We start from the raw sequence: 15,000 nt of genomic DNA, 5'->3' as shown, positions 1-15,000 counted from the left end.
GCACATATATAGATATTAATGCATATGAGGAGAGAGAAAGAGAGAGAGAGAAGAGAGAGCGAGAGAGCGAGAGAGATGAATTAAAAAACAATGATTCTGTGCTTCATAGTCACAGATCTTACCTTGACAATCATCTTCAAACGTGCAAGGTTGGAAAAGGAAAATAGTGATACGTGTGATTTAAAACAGGGAAAGTTATTAAAATGTAGTTCACAGCACACAAGAAACACAGAAACACATAAACACTAACAAAAGGAGTGAAGAGGAAAATAACTAGACACAACCAAAGTACATCATTCATATATATAATACATATATATATATATTGTATACACACACATATATATCTATGCACATAAGTATATCTATATATATATATATATATATATAATATTATATAATATATATATATATCTTATTATATATAATAATATATATTTATATATAATATTATTTATATATATATTTATATATATATTTATATATATATATGATATATGTATGTATATGTATTATAATACAATATATGAATGCATAACACGCGTGTAAAATGCATGCCAAAAAAACAACCCACACATCTGCAAACACCATAGAAACTTTTATATACAGTTATGCATATATAAATATATATATATATATGTGTACATGCATATACATGTGTATATAAGTTAGCTATAATTAATTTCATACTATGTACATACTTATTTGAACATATTGTTTACATTTACATATTTACATATATATCTTAAGATTCTTGTAAAAGCTTTCTATGTCTATAGATATCTTAATATAACTATATCTTGCAGTCTTTATAAAAACACACACACACACACACATACACATATTTATTTACAAACACACAGATATATATATATAAACAGAAATATGTATATACATAAATATCGAGTCATCCTATAAATAATGTGTTTTTTACACTTCTTTTATTTTTCAAAATTAAGATAAACAAAGTTCTTTTTAATCTAAAATATACTCACTCTCTCTCATTTTCTACAATGCTCTTCCACCTATCTGGTAGGCTTGCAAGGCCCCTCTTCTAAAATTCACTTGTCTGTGATGAAAAATACTCCTCCAGTACTGTTCTGACCTCGTCTACAGAATTCATATGTTTTCTGTCCAAATGATAATCAGATGGAGCAATGTCCAGCAAATATAGTGGGTGAGGTATCGTTTCTCATTCAAACTGCTCCAGCCTTTGGAATGTCATCTTGCTGTAAGTGGTTGAGCATTGTCCTGATGGAAAAAACACCTTTCCACTTGAAACCAAAGATGGTCGTTTTCCTTCTAGTGATGACTTAAACTGCTCAAGCTGTTTATAGTAGAACTCATTTGTTATTGTTTGGTTTGAGTTTAAAAGTTCAAAGTGGACTAAACCTTTCATATCCCACCAAACAGATAACATCACCTTACATGGGTGAAGACCTTTAGCTTGGGGTGCTGGTGTTTCTCCTTTCCCTACACATTGTCTTTGGCACTTGACATTTTGATAGAGAACCCATTTCTTATCACCAGTCACTATTTGGTTTAAAAAGGTTCATTTATGAGACATGACAGCAAAGAAGAGCATACATTTACCTTCTGTGCGCAATTAGACTTGGAAAGTTTATGAGAACCCATTGACTCAATTTGCTGACTTTTCTGATGGCACGCTGGTGTTGATGAATGGTTGAACGACCAAATTCAAGCTTCTCTGCTAGTTTCTCACCAGTTACGATAAGATTTTGTTCCACCAGGGTTTGCAGGATGTCCTTGTTGAGCTCTGCAGATCTTACAGGACAAGGATCATCTTCTAGGCTGTAGTTTCTGGCTCAGGCTTTCTGGAACCACCACTGACACTGGCTTATGCTCGTTGTCTGATCCCTATATACTGTATTAATATTCCTTGCACTTTCCATTGTGGTGTTACCTTTATTGAACTCATAAAGCAAAATATATTCCAAATATACTCGTTTGTTACTTCCATTTTAGCTTTGAAAAAATAACTGTTAAAATCGAAGTGCACTCTTCAAAACTTGCACTAAGAATAAGGACAAGGTAAAATTACTACCTGCTTTTATAGCAAGTTGATACAGGTAGTTTATCACATCCCCCTCTGACTTTTAGTTCATGCAATTGAAAAAGCTGCATTATTTATGAGATGACCCAATACATATAAATATTTATACATATGTATATATTTATACAATTTTATATATATCTTTACTTTTCTGTTCAGTTACAATGATTTCAAATTTTGGCACAAGGCCAGCAATATCAGGTAAGTGGGTAAATCAATTACATCAACTCCAGTGTTCAACTGGTAATTATTTTATTGACCATAAAAGGATGAAAAGCAAAATTGACCCTGGCAGCATTTGAACTTAGAACATAAAGGCAGATGAAATGCCACTAAGCTTTTTGGCTTAGTGGCATGCTAATGATTCTGCCAGCTTACCTTATGGTCTGTTACAATAAAAACAAATATAGACTAGGTTGATGGGTTACTCTATACTTTTGTAGCATACAAATTTATTATTAAGCAATAATGTTGTTGATAGTCTGATGATGGGTTAGGTGGGTGAAACTACAAAGTCACTGTCAACAACATTTTTGTTTCAGAATAATATATATATACACATACACATATTTCTATTTACAGTTATACATGTATATACATGTGTGTGCATTTATATATTATATACAATTATGCACATTCTACAGATTATTTATAAATGGATTATAACAAGTAAATAAACACATATCTACAATGCACACACACGCACACAATAACAAAGCACTGATATTGAGAAATAAGACATATGACAATAACTGATATAAGGAGGTGGTAAAAGTGCACTTGAGTATTTATAGTAAAGATATTCTTTCTGACATGGAAGGATCTTAGCTGATTAGATCAACCCTCAGTAGCCAACTGGTATTTTATGGTGTCTAGAAGAAGGAAAGGCAGGATTGACCTCAGTGTATTTTGATATCTGAACGTAAAGAAACCAATGCCATTTTGCTCATCACTGTATCAATTCTGACATTCCACAACTTTGCGTGAGTTATCCAGAAAGTAGATTGATAAACTTTCTTGTCTCTATTGAAATTCTCTAGAATTTCAGTTAAACTAAGCCAAAACTAAAACTAAACTAAAACCTTTATATATATATATATATATTATATATATATATATATATATTATATATATATATTATATATATATATATTATTATATATATATATATATATATATGTATATATATATATATACCACACATATATATATACACACTCGTAATTACATGAGGTCTAAAATTATTGTGAAAATTTTCTCATTGTCCTCTGTTCAAATTATGGAACATCTTCATATACTAGCCTCAACTACTAACAATTTAATACAAATATCAATCCTGCCTTAATATGTATAGCTGTTTGCAGTAGCTATGATTTGCATTTAAGTTTAATTTAACAATTTAGCTATGTTGTTTACAGGCTAGTGGCAGAGTGTTTACACAAATCATGCACAACCTGCTACCTGTTGGAGTTTCAAAATGGTTCATCTAATGAAAAATTAGCTTCACTTTTTATAGTAGTGCAGTTCACCTGATGATGAGCCAAGTCTCACGTAGCTTGCTTCTTAAACAAAATGCCTTCCGGGCCTGGTCTCCACAACCACCCAACTGGTGAGAAATATTAATAAAATTTCCCACAAACTACACCTGACTCTCCTCATTGGATAATACTGTCATGGATACACTATGTTATATTAGAAAAAATCCAACATGTTCTTCTTATGAAAATTGATGAGTGACAAGTTTTTGTCTCATTGAAATCTATGTTAGCAAGTGTAAATATTATTGTACAGAGTAAATTGCACTGAAACATTCACAATTAAAGATTTTTTTCAAGTCCTTTAGCTGAGAGGGTAAAACAGCTGAGCTTGAGTAAAGTAGTGATGTTTTGTAACAGTAAAAAGTAATGCAGAATGCTTTAACAATGGGCACTTCTTTCCCCCTGACAATGGGTTCTATCAAAGACACTAGAACACTTTTTCCTTTATGGCTTAAAACTTACTCCGCTCTTTGAAATTTGTAAAGGAATAATAAAAAAGATTATGGTCTTTAGCTCAACATGAACTTCTAATCAAGTAAAGAAAGGCCAATCAAAAATATAATGACTAGCATGCTGTAATTAGCATTAGTTGTTATCAGGACCTTAAATCTTACTACATCTAAGTACCAGAAGTAGTTGAACCATTCAGGCAATATGTGTGATAAATATATCACCAGATTAACAGTTTTGAATTTGACCAATTAGATATAAAAATTATTATTTCAACTTCTACCATTCCAACTAATCCTGCATCATAATCATCATGGTGTGATACACAGATAAATACTTCTATACAACTGTCCAAATCAACAGAAAATCAGAGCTTCATCCAAGTGACATTACAATTTAGATAAATTAGTCAGTGATTTAATCTCAGGGTCTGGTGATCTTGGAGAAAAGTGTTTATAGAATTTTCTTGAAATGAATAGACTGGAATATTTTTCATTGTTCTTTTTTGAAACAGATCCTTATTGGATGACTTTGATATTACATAGTAAGCTAGTAAAGAACTCTTTAAATAGGCAATGTTCCCATCTTAACTACAAAAACTAGTATCTATCTCATGGTACCAATTTACTGCTAGTTTGGTTGAATCAATGAGACTTGAGTGCTTTGGTATCAATACAAAGCAACAGCTGAGACTGTTATGGTATGCAGTTTATTGATTTAGTCATCATCCACTGGTCTTAGAATAATGTCAATACAGAACATATGGCAAATATTTGACTACTGTTTATCTGAGATACTTATGTATCTTGTCTAAAAACACAACTGAGTGCCTGTAGCAGATATTAACTGATATTTCATCTCTACCAAGATTCTTACATTTGTCTTTTCACCATCCTTCTATATAATACCTTGAGGTCAAGAGAGAAATAAAATAGATGAATAGATACAGATAGATAGATAGTATTACTATTTGACTAATTGTTTGACTGATAGAGTAATTAATTAATTAATTTACTTATGAAAGAGATAGATATAAAGGGTTGGTTCCGTGTTCAATTCTACAACGTTGATGGTGCCTAAAGTATTTTGGTGACATAGCTTACCTGAACTCACTCCTTTGTTAGGTGACCATCCTTTCATGTACATGAGATCTAACCATTTATGTGAATGGCCTTTGTGGCACAAACAAAATAACAATGATAAGACACAAAAACACTGCCAACACATGTATGGCAAATATATATATATACATATACATAACAGTACAAAAACAATCACAAAAAAGTATATTGGATAGCAAAACAAAGAAATATTAATAATGATTTCTGACATAGGTAAAAGGCCAAACATTAGGTGAAAGGGAAGAGAAAAGTTGATTATATCAACCCCAGTACTTGACTGGCACTTTATTTCATCAACCTCAGTAGGATGAAAGGCAAAGTTGACCTCGGTGGAAATTGATATTAGAACATAAAGAGCTGGAACAATTACAGCTAGACGTTTTAACAATTCTGCCAATCCATAAAAATAAAGTAATAGTGTTTGAGAAAGCCATTACAATGCAAGTCGCAAGTCAGAATTAAAGGAATGAAAAGAGAACACAATCAAAACCAAACAAGAACAATGGATTACACTTTTACCTTTTATTTTGATATTTTGAATTTACAAGTCCATTATCAAAAAAATGTATGACAAGTTAGCTCTGTTTTGCACAGATTAAAACAACATTATTTTACAATAAATAAAAATTGAAATAAAAGGTAATAGGGTATAAACCATTGTACTTGCTTTGTATCAATTTTCAATCCCCTATTTCCAACTTGCCCCCTGTAGAGGCTTTCTTAAACTCTGTTACTCTTTTTCAGAATGTTTCATATAAACTATAGTATTCTGAATAATAATAGTAATAATTAAACAATGCACAATACAATCAAGATGCTGGCAAGTTAAAAAAGCAATTAGTTTATGAATCTATGCCATGTTAAAGGTGATGGTGATGTTTTGTCTAATGTGTGTTTTACTTACTGTTAAGTACATTATAAGCTTATTGGCTCTAGCAGCAATGGGTTGGTGCAGCTATTTTGTATTCCATTTTTGAAGCTAGCTACATTTAGAAGCAGTGAGTTAATTCTTATGGGCTTAGTTATAATTGTTTTCTTTCTTGTGTTTATACATATGCATGTGTGTGAGTGTGTGTGTATATACATGTATATGTATGTGCGTGCATGCGCCCGCAGTGCTTGTCATATAGTGTTTGTATATTGTGAACTCCTTCATCATCAGTTCAATTAATTCCCATGCATTCTCCCAAACAATAACTATTTTAATTCTTTGTGCAGAAACTTTTTCTATTGAAGAAAAAAAAAAAAAACAGTAATACTGACTTCATATATAGACACATGGCCAAGTTTTTGTGAGGAAAGTCAATAAAATAAGTATCTTCACTGGTACTTATTTTATCAACCCCAGAAGAATGAGGAGAAAAATCAATCTAGGTGGGAATTGAACCCAAGAAAGAAAGGGCTGTAATTAAATACTGCAAGACATTTATTTGATGCTTTAATGATTCAGCCAACCCACTTGTAACAATAAATATAGCACCATAGGTACAACACCATTGAGGGTCTCTTCATGAAAGGGCCAGTCTAAAACAACAAACTATTTCTTCATATCATGGTAAGGTAACATATTCCATAGGAAAGAATTCCTCTAAGAATTCCATAAAACGGCTGCCAGGAGGAAGGAAGACTCTCTTTGTTCTTCAAACAATCAAATAGTGAATATATATATATATATATATTATATATATATATATATATATATGTGTGTGTGTGTGTGTGTGTATATATATATTATATATATATATATGTATATTATGTGTATATATAATATATATATTCTATATATCATATTAGATTATATTCATTTTATATATCTACTATCTATATATATATCTATATATATATAATAAAGATTCAGTTGAATTAAGCACTTAAATTGAGGTACCTTGTTAGTTCAGTATATTCCGTACACTTCAACAATATTATTTCAATATTGAATATCAAGACTCTGTGTAGGGGTGTTTGTACCTAATATTCCTGCCAGGTGTGCAGAGAACGCAACCCAGCTAAGTGAAGATATGTGCTCTCGGTAATTCAGACATGTACTTTATATATTTTTTTATATATAAAGGTACTTTCTATAGTACCTCCGAAGTGCAGATTCCAAGTTAGGTAAACAGAATAAGTAACAAAGATCATTTATATAATATACATATATATATATATGTTATATATATATTATATATAGTTTATATATAATATACATATAATATTATTATATATATGTTATATATATAATACACATATATATATTGTTATATATATATTATATATAGTATACGTATATATATATTATATATATAGTTTATATATGTTATATATATAATATACATATATATATTATATATTTTTTATATATAATGTACAAATATATTATATATATCATGTATATAATAATAATACTATATATATTATATATATCATGTATATAATATACAATATATTATATATAATAATATATATATTATATTAATATTATATATATTATATTATATATTTTTTATATATAGTACAATTATATATATATATAATAATATATATATTATATATAATATTATTATATATATTATATTATATATTTTTATATTATAATGTACATATATATATTATATATAATATATATATTATATTATATATTTTTTATATATAATGTACATATATATATTATATATAATAATATATATATTATATATTATATTAATACTATATTATTTATACTATATATATATATTATATTCTATACTATAATAAAAATATATTATATTATATACTTATATATATATATATATTATATATTATATACATATATATATATATTATTACTATATATATATTATTATACTATATATATATATATATATATTATATACTATATATATATATATATATTATATACTATATATATATAATTTATACTATATATATATATATATATATTATATACATATATATATTAATACTATATATATATATATATTAATTATACTATATATATATATATTATACTAATATATATATATATATATATATATTATATACTATATATATATTATATATATATATATATATTATATACTATATATATATATATATATTATATACTATATATAGATTATATTATATACTATATTATATATATTATATATATATATTAATATACTATATTTATATATCTATATATATATACTATATATATAATATTTATATACTATATATATATATATATATATATACTTATATATATATATATATATAATATTATATACTATATATATATATATATATATACTATTATATATATATATATATATATATTATACTATATATATATATATTATATACTATATTATATATATATATTTATATACTATATATATAATAGATATATATATATATATTATATACTATATATATATATATATTTATATACTATATATATATATATTATATACTATATAATATATTTATATACTATATATATAATATATATATATTATATACTATATATATATATATATTATATACTATATATATATATTATATACTATATATATAATATATTATATACTATATATATATATATATATATATATATATATATATATATATTATATACTAGTATATATATATATATATATTATATACTATATATATATATATTATACTTATATATTATTATATATATATACTATATATATATATATATATTATATACTACTATATATATATATAATATTATATACTAATATATATATATATATATTAATAATTATATATATATATATATTATATACTATATATATATATATATATATATATATATATATATATATATATATATATATTATAACTATATATATATAATATATATATATATATATATATAATATTTATGTACTATATATATATATATTATATACTATATATATATATATATTATATACTATTCTATATATTATATATTATATACTATAATATATATATATATATATATATTATATACTATATATATATATATATATTATTACTATATATATATATATATATATAATTATATACTATATATATATATATTATATACTATATATATATAATATATATATTTATACTATATATATATATATATATTATATACTATATATATAATATATATATTATATACTATATATATTATATATTATATACTATATATATATATATATATATATAACTATATATATATATATATATTATATACTATATATATATATTATATATATAATATATATTATATACTATATATATATATATATATATATATTTATACTATATATATATATATATATATATTATATTACTATATATATATATATATATATATATATATGTGTAGGGTATTTGAAACAGTATCCTTGTTTTTTCATTAAATATAGGAAGAAGGTAATTCAAATCTTTCACAGGGATGCATTTGAATTATATCTGCCAAAATACAATAACAACAAAACTCAGAATGTGAAGTGTTTGAAGAAATACCATAAGGCATTTTTCCAACATTCTAATGATTCTGCGATTTCTGTAATTGTTTCTTTCATTTGACACAGAAGCTAAAGACATCAACAACATCTGTCTATGTATATAAACTATTGTGTAATAATCCTTGGGGACAACATAGACAGCACTAAGCTCACAGCTAAGCTTTCATGAACAATATGTTCATCAGAAATTTCACTCTTTAAGTGTTATGTATTTCTTCCAAACTTTCCCAAAGGTAAATAATCAATAATAGTCTTTTAATAATGATTCCTAATATGGACAAAAGCCAAGAATTTCATGGGTTGGGTGCAGCCAGGTACATTGACATTAGTGCTTCACTGGCTGGTACTTTATTTTAATGATCCTGTAAATAGGAAAGGGACAAAATATACCTAGTTGGGATTTGTAATCAGAATTTAAAGGATTGTAACTAAATATCAGAAGGCATTTAGTTCAACACTATTGTTTCTATCAATTCACCACCCATAGTAATAATAATACTTTTTACTAAAGGCACACAGCCCAAAATTTTTGGGGAGGGGACTAATCAATTACATCGACCCCAGTGTTTCACTGGTACTTAATTTATTCACCCTGAAAGGATAAAAAGTAAAGTCAACCTTGGCAGAATTTGAACTTGGAATGTAAAGATAGGTAAAATACCATTAAGAATTTTGCCCAGCATGCTAATGATTCTGCCAGCTTACTGCCTTCATAATGATAATAATAATAATAATAATGGTTTCAAATTTTGGCACAAGGCCAGCAACTTCGAGGGCAGGAATAAGTTGAATACATTGACCCCAGTACTCAACTGGTATTTATTTTATTCAACCCTGAAAGGTTGAAAGGCAAAATGACTTCAGCAGAATTTGAGCTCAGAATGTAAAGATGGATTAAATGCCATTAAACATATTGTCCAGCATGCTAACGGTTCTGCTAATTTGCCATCTTAGTTAATGATAATAATAATAATAACAATAATAATAACAACAACAACAAGATAAAAGAAACATAAATAACAAAATATTCAACAAAAGATAAATAAATGTGAACAACAGTGGACATTATGTTTATAACACTTAAAATGAACTAAAAATGCTTTCATTGTAAAAGCTATTAATTGTATATAAGTATTAGTTAAATAAGTCATCAACTTGAAAAATAATGTGTGAATATTAACATATTATTTTCTCTAAATATAATATATTAGTATTAACATATTTAATGTATGGAACATCAAAAGCTTAATGATTAATATATATTCGTTGTGAGAATAAAGACAATATTAGCTAATGTGAAGTATAATTCTTTCGAATTTTCCAACAAGGATGACAAATAACTTTGGTTATAATACAATCATATTATGAATGCATTATTGAAGCATAAACTTCGTCATACTTGCCACAGTTGTAATGAAAGTATCACTGAGAAACTATAATTTGAGCATTGATTGGTGTAGAAAAACTACATTTATTCAGAGAGTAGAGAAAAAAAATATCAAAACACCATATGGGTGGATATATGAGAAACAAAAGGTCAGCTAGTGTTAATATACTTAATGTAAAACCAATTATAAGCTAACAAGCTAAAATATCACTATTAGAATGATCTTCATTGTACTTGCTGATTTCTTTACATTGACTATGTTTACTTGTCAACCTTTCTATAATAATGAGGTTACAATAAGGCATAAACAAATTCAAAGTTATTTACCTTATTGGTAAAAAGAAAGAAGAAAAATCTGAATATATTTTTAATCATTGACTAACATTATATTTTTCTCTTTACATATATAGTCTTCATTAGGTTTGAAATGTTTCATGCATTAGATATGTTAACAGCAATTTGATTAAATTTTAATAAACTGGAATAATTTGAATGCAAAAGCAATACAGAGATAAAGGAAAATTAAAATACAAGGTGATTTGTAAAGAAATTTGAAAGGAAATCCTGATAGTTACCGCCAATATAAACATGTTCGATTTGTCCGGCACTGTGGCGTCGGGTAGTTTTCCTTCGCCCAAGAAGTACATTGAAGGCAGCGTGACGGAATCTGATGGAAAACAAAAGCGAGGGACAAAAAAGTTAGATATCAGGAAGGAGTGTATGTATAAGAAAAAGAAAGGGAATAAAAGAGAAAGAAAGAAAGAAAGAGGAGAAATGTGTAGTATGCACATATATGTGTGTGTATTTATTATTCATATATATATGTAAGCATGTGTGTGGATATTTTTATGTGAGAGTGAGAATATGTATATATATTATCAATGTCATCATCTTAGTTTTAATGTCCATGTACCCATGCTTGCATGAGTTAGATGGAGTTTATTGCGACAGATTTTCAACAGGCAGATGTCTGTATACGTAAATGTGTGTGTGAGAGAGAGAGAGAGAGGGGAGAGAGAGAGAGAGAGAGAGAGAGAGAGAGAGAGAGAGAGAGAGAGAGAGAGAGAGAGAGAGAGAGAGAGAAAGAATCTACTTGACTTGTTGAGTAATTATTACTTCCAAGGGTTTGCTAGGTAGGAAACATGTACCCTGGATTTTACCTGAACCATTCCCTCAATTTGGATATGGATATATATATAATATATATATATATATATATATATATATACATATATATGTCTGTGTGTGTGTGTGTGCTGATCAGGTGATTGAAGTAATCTGTAATAAGTATCTCAGTGTTACAGAGGAAGGATATTTAGTGTCTTTTTGCTTCCTGGTTAGATGGTTCAAATCTCTTCCCTTCAGGAAAGACCATGCATTTCTGCATGTGTGTATATGTGTGTGTATGCACGCATGTGTGTGTGTGTGTGTGTGTGTGTGAATAAAACATCTGAATCATTAGGGCCATAAATAACCCTATTGTAACAAACCTTTTTAAAAAATGAAAGGATACATTTCAATATACACACACACATACACTGAAAAATATTAACATATTGAATATTTTCAGGATCTGAAGCAAAATTATGGCTGAATAGTTAGTGTTACAATGAAAGTTTCAGAGAATATTTACTATCTTTACTCTCAGTAAGTTATTGTTAAGTCATCAATGAAATGTTACAACTCAAATTACAAAAATCAATCCACCATGATTTAATCAATAACCACTCTGAAAGTACATTTAACATGAAATAGCCCATGCCTTCCCACTCAACTGCTTGACTGCAATCATATCTTCTCTCTCTAATTCACAATTTTGTGCACGCATGCATGTGCACACACACACACACACACACACACAATGTGCAATTCCCTTCTCCTACATACATCTTTTACCTTTTACTTGTTTGAGTCATTGGACTGTGACCATGCTGGGTCACTGCTTTTAAGGAATTGGTAAAAAGAAATCCACCCCAGGACTTTTATTAAAGTCTGATACATATTTTATCAGTCTCACTTGCTGAACCCCTAAGCTACATTGATGTAAGCAAAATAACACCAGCTGTCAAGTAAACGTTCAAACATTGTCACTATCTTTTCAAATACTGCAGCATTTTACATGGAATTTTTTGATCCTCCAAAGTTGTCTTGGTTGACCTACCTTTTCCACTGTAAATTTTGGCCAGAACATTTCGAATTGGATGGTAGAAAATATGGTAAATTAATGTACTTTTTTTTATCTTCATGTTGCATATTCTTTTAGTATAATACAGCTGTCCCACCATAATCTATTTTGATTGTAGTTATATTTACTCACATTATGTTGAACAAATCGACTCCAATACTTTTTTTAAGTCTGATTGTCAAGTGGAGGTGGAGGACAAACATAGATATATGCACACACACACATGCACGTGCACACACAATGGGCTTCTTTCAGTTTCCATATATCAAATCTACTCATAAGGATTTGGTTCGCTCAGGGCTATAGTAGAAGACACTTACCCAAGGTGCCACACAGTAGAACTGAACTCTGACATTGAAATTTTTTACTTTTATCATAAAGTCTTTCAAATTTTGGCACAAGGTGAGAAATTTTAGTGAGACAGAGTAAGTCATCAAACCTAGTGCTCAACTGGTACTTGTTTTATCAACCTCAAAAAGGATGAAATGCAAAGTCAACTGCGGCAGAATTTGAATGCAGACCTGGAAGAAATGCCATTAAACATTTTGGTTGATGCACAAATGACTGTGAAACTTGAAAACTTTTATAGTCAAACATTTTATAATTTATTTCTTTTCTTTTTTCTATTTAAGGCTAAGCATTCAATTCTTTTTTTTTTTAATCTTTTAATCAGGAGGAAGGGAGTACTTATTATACATTTCAGGGTCACTGAGACTAGTAGGAAGTAGGAGGAAAGTATCCTTTGACTGAGGGCCTGGTTTGAATGTTTGCAACAATGTGGACCAAATAAAAACAGTCAAAGGTGTTAGGTAGTGATGTTAAACCAGGTGACAAATTAGGCTACCACCCAAGTAGGTTATGGTAAGATTTGAACTCAGAACACAAAGGGCCAGAACAAATACTGCAAAGCATCTGGTGCAACATTCCTTCAATTCCATCATTCCATCATCATAGATTGGCATTTTTTTTATTGACCTCGAAAAGATGAAAGGGAAAGTTTTCCACAGCAGTATTTGAATGCAGTGTGCAGAGATACAAAAAAGATACCATGCTGTATTCCACTTATAACCTTGCCAATATAGAAATATACATTCACAGATCAAAATGCAATGAAAATTTATTCCTGCACTTTAACTTTAGAAGTTATTTTAAAAAAATAACAATTATCAATAACTTCCTTTTAAACAACCAATCAATAAAATCGATTGTTTTATCATCTATCAATTTAAATCAATAATTAAAATGGTGAACTGGCAGAATTGTTTGGGCTTCAGACAAAATGCTTAGTAATATTTCTCCTGGCTCTTTACATTCTGAGTTCCAATTCTTACAGGTTTGATGAAATAAGTACCAGTTGAGTGCTAAGGTCAATGTAATCGACTATACACCTCCCCTAAAATCATTGGTCTTGAGGTTCTTTCTTCAATGAAAGGTAATAATAATTTGAAAAAGATATGTTAATTCTAACAGATTGAGCTATGGTGTAGATGCTCCCACATCCTGTTGCCAATACCCACTTGTTTCCAAGCAAGGTAATATTTCCTCATGGTTAGAGATGTTTTCACAGAATATTGGAAATGAATGAAACTCATTCACAACAACCACGTGACGTTAAGACATATGGAGACACAAACATACAATCATACACACACTATGTATTAATGAGTGTGTGTGTGCATGAGGAGCTTTAACCAAATCCACCCACAAGGATTTACTTGACCTGGGCTATAG

The 15,000-nt window shown here is 27.8% G+C and overlaps 1 protein-coding gene across 6 annotated transcripts in view; it reads right to left on the bottom strand.

Moving 5' to 3' along the window:
* Positions 1-15,000, bottom strand: part of LOC115218094 (sodium/calcium exchanger 2-like) — a 327,718-nt gene that overhangs the window by 82,626 nt on the left and 230,092 nt on the right. For 2 of the 6 annotated variants that reach the window (XM_036507833.1, XM_036507835.1), the window contains 3 exons: positions 11,660-11,751; positions 5,166-5,234; positions 123-134 (listed from right to left, as the gene is read on the bottom strand). In XM_036507833.1, the coding sequence (XP_036363726.1) occupies positions 123-134; positions 5,166-5,234; positions 11,660-11,751 (173 nt within the window). The remainder of the gene's footprint in view (positions 1-122; positions 135-5,165; positions 5,235-11,659; positions 11,752-15,000) is intronic. The other 4 variants (XM_029787880.2, XM_036507837.1, XM_036507834.1 and 1 more) reach the window with 3 other exon arrangements.

This window comes from Octopus sinensis, linkage group LG12 (genome assembly GCF_006345805.1).
Source record: "Octopus sinensis linkage group LG12, ASM634580v1, whole genome shotgun sequence".
NCBI lineage: Eukaryota > Metazoa > Mollusca > Cephalopoda > Octopoda > Octopodidae > Octopus > Octopus sinensis.
The sequence above is the reverse complement of the archived record's forward strand: the minus strand, read 5'-3'. Positions and strand labels throughout refer to the sequence as shown.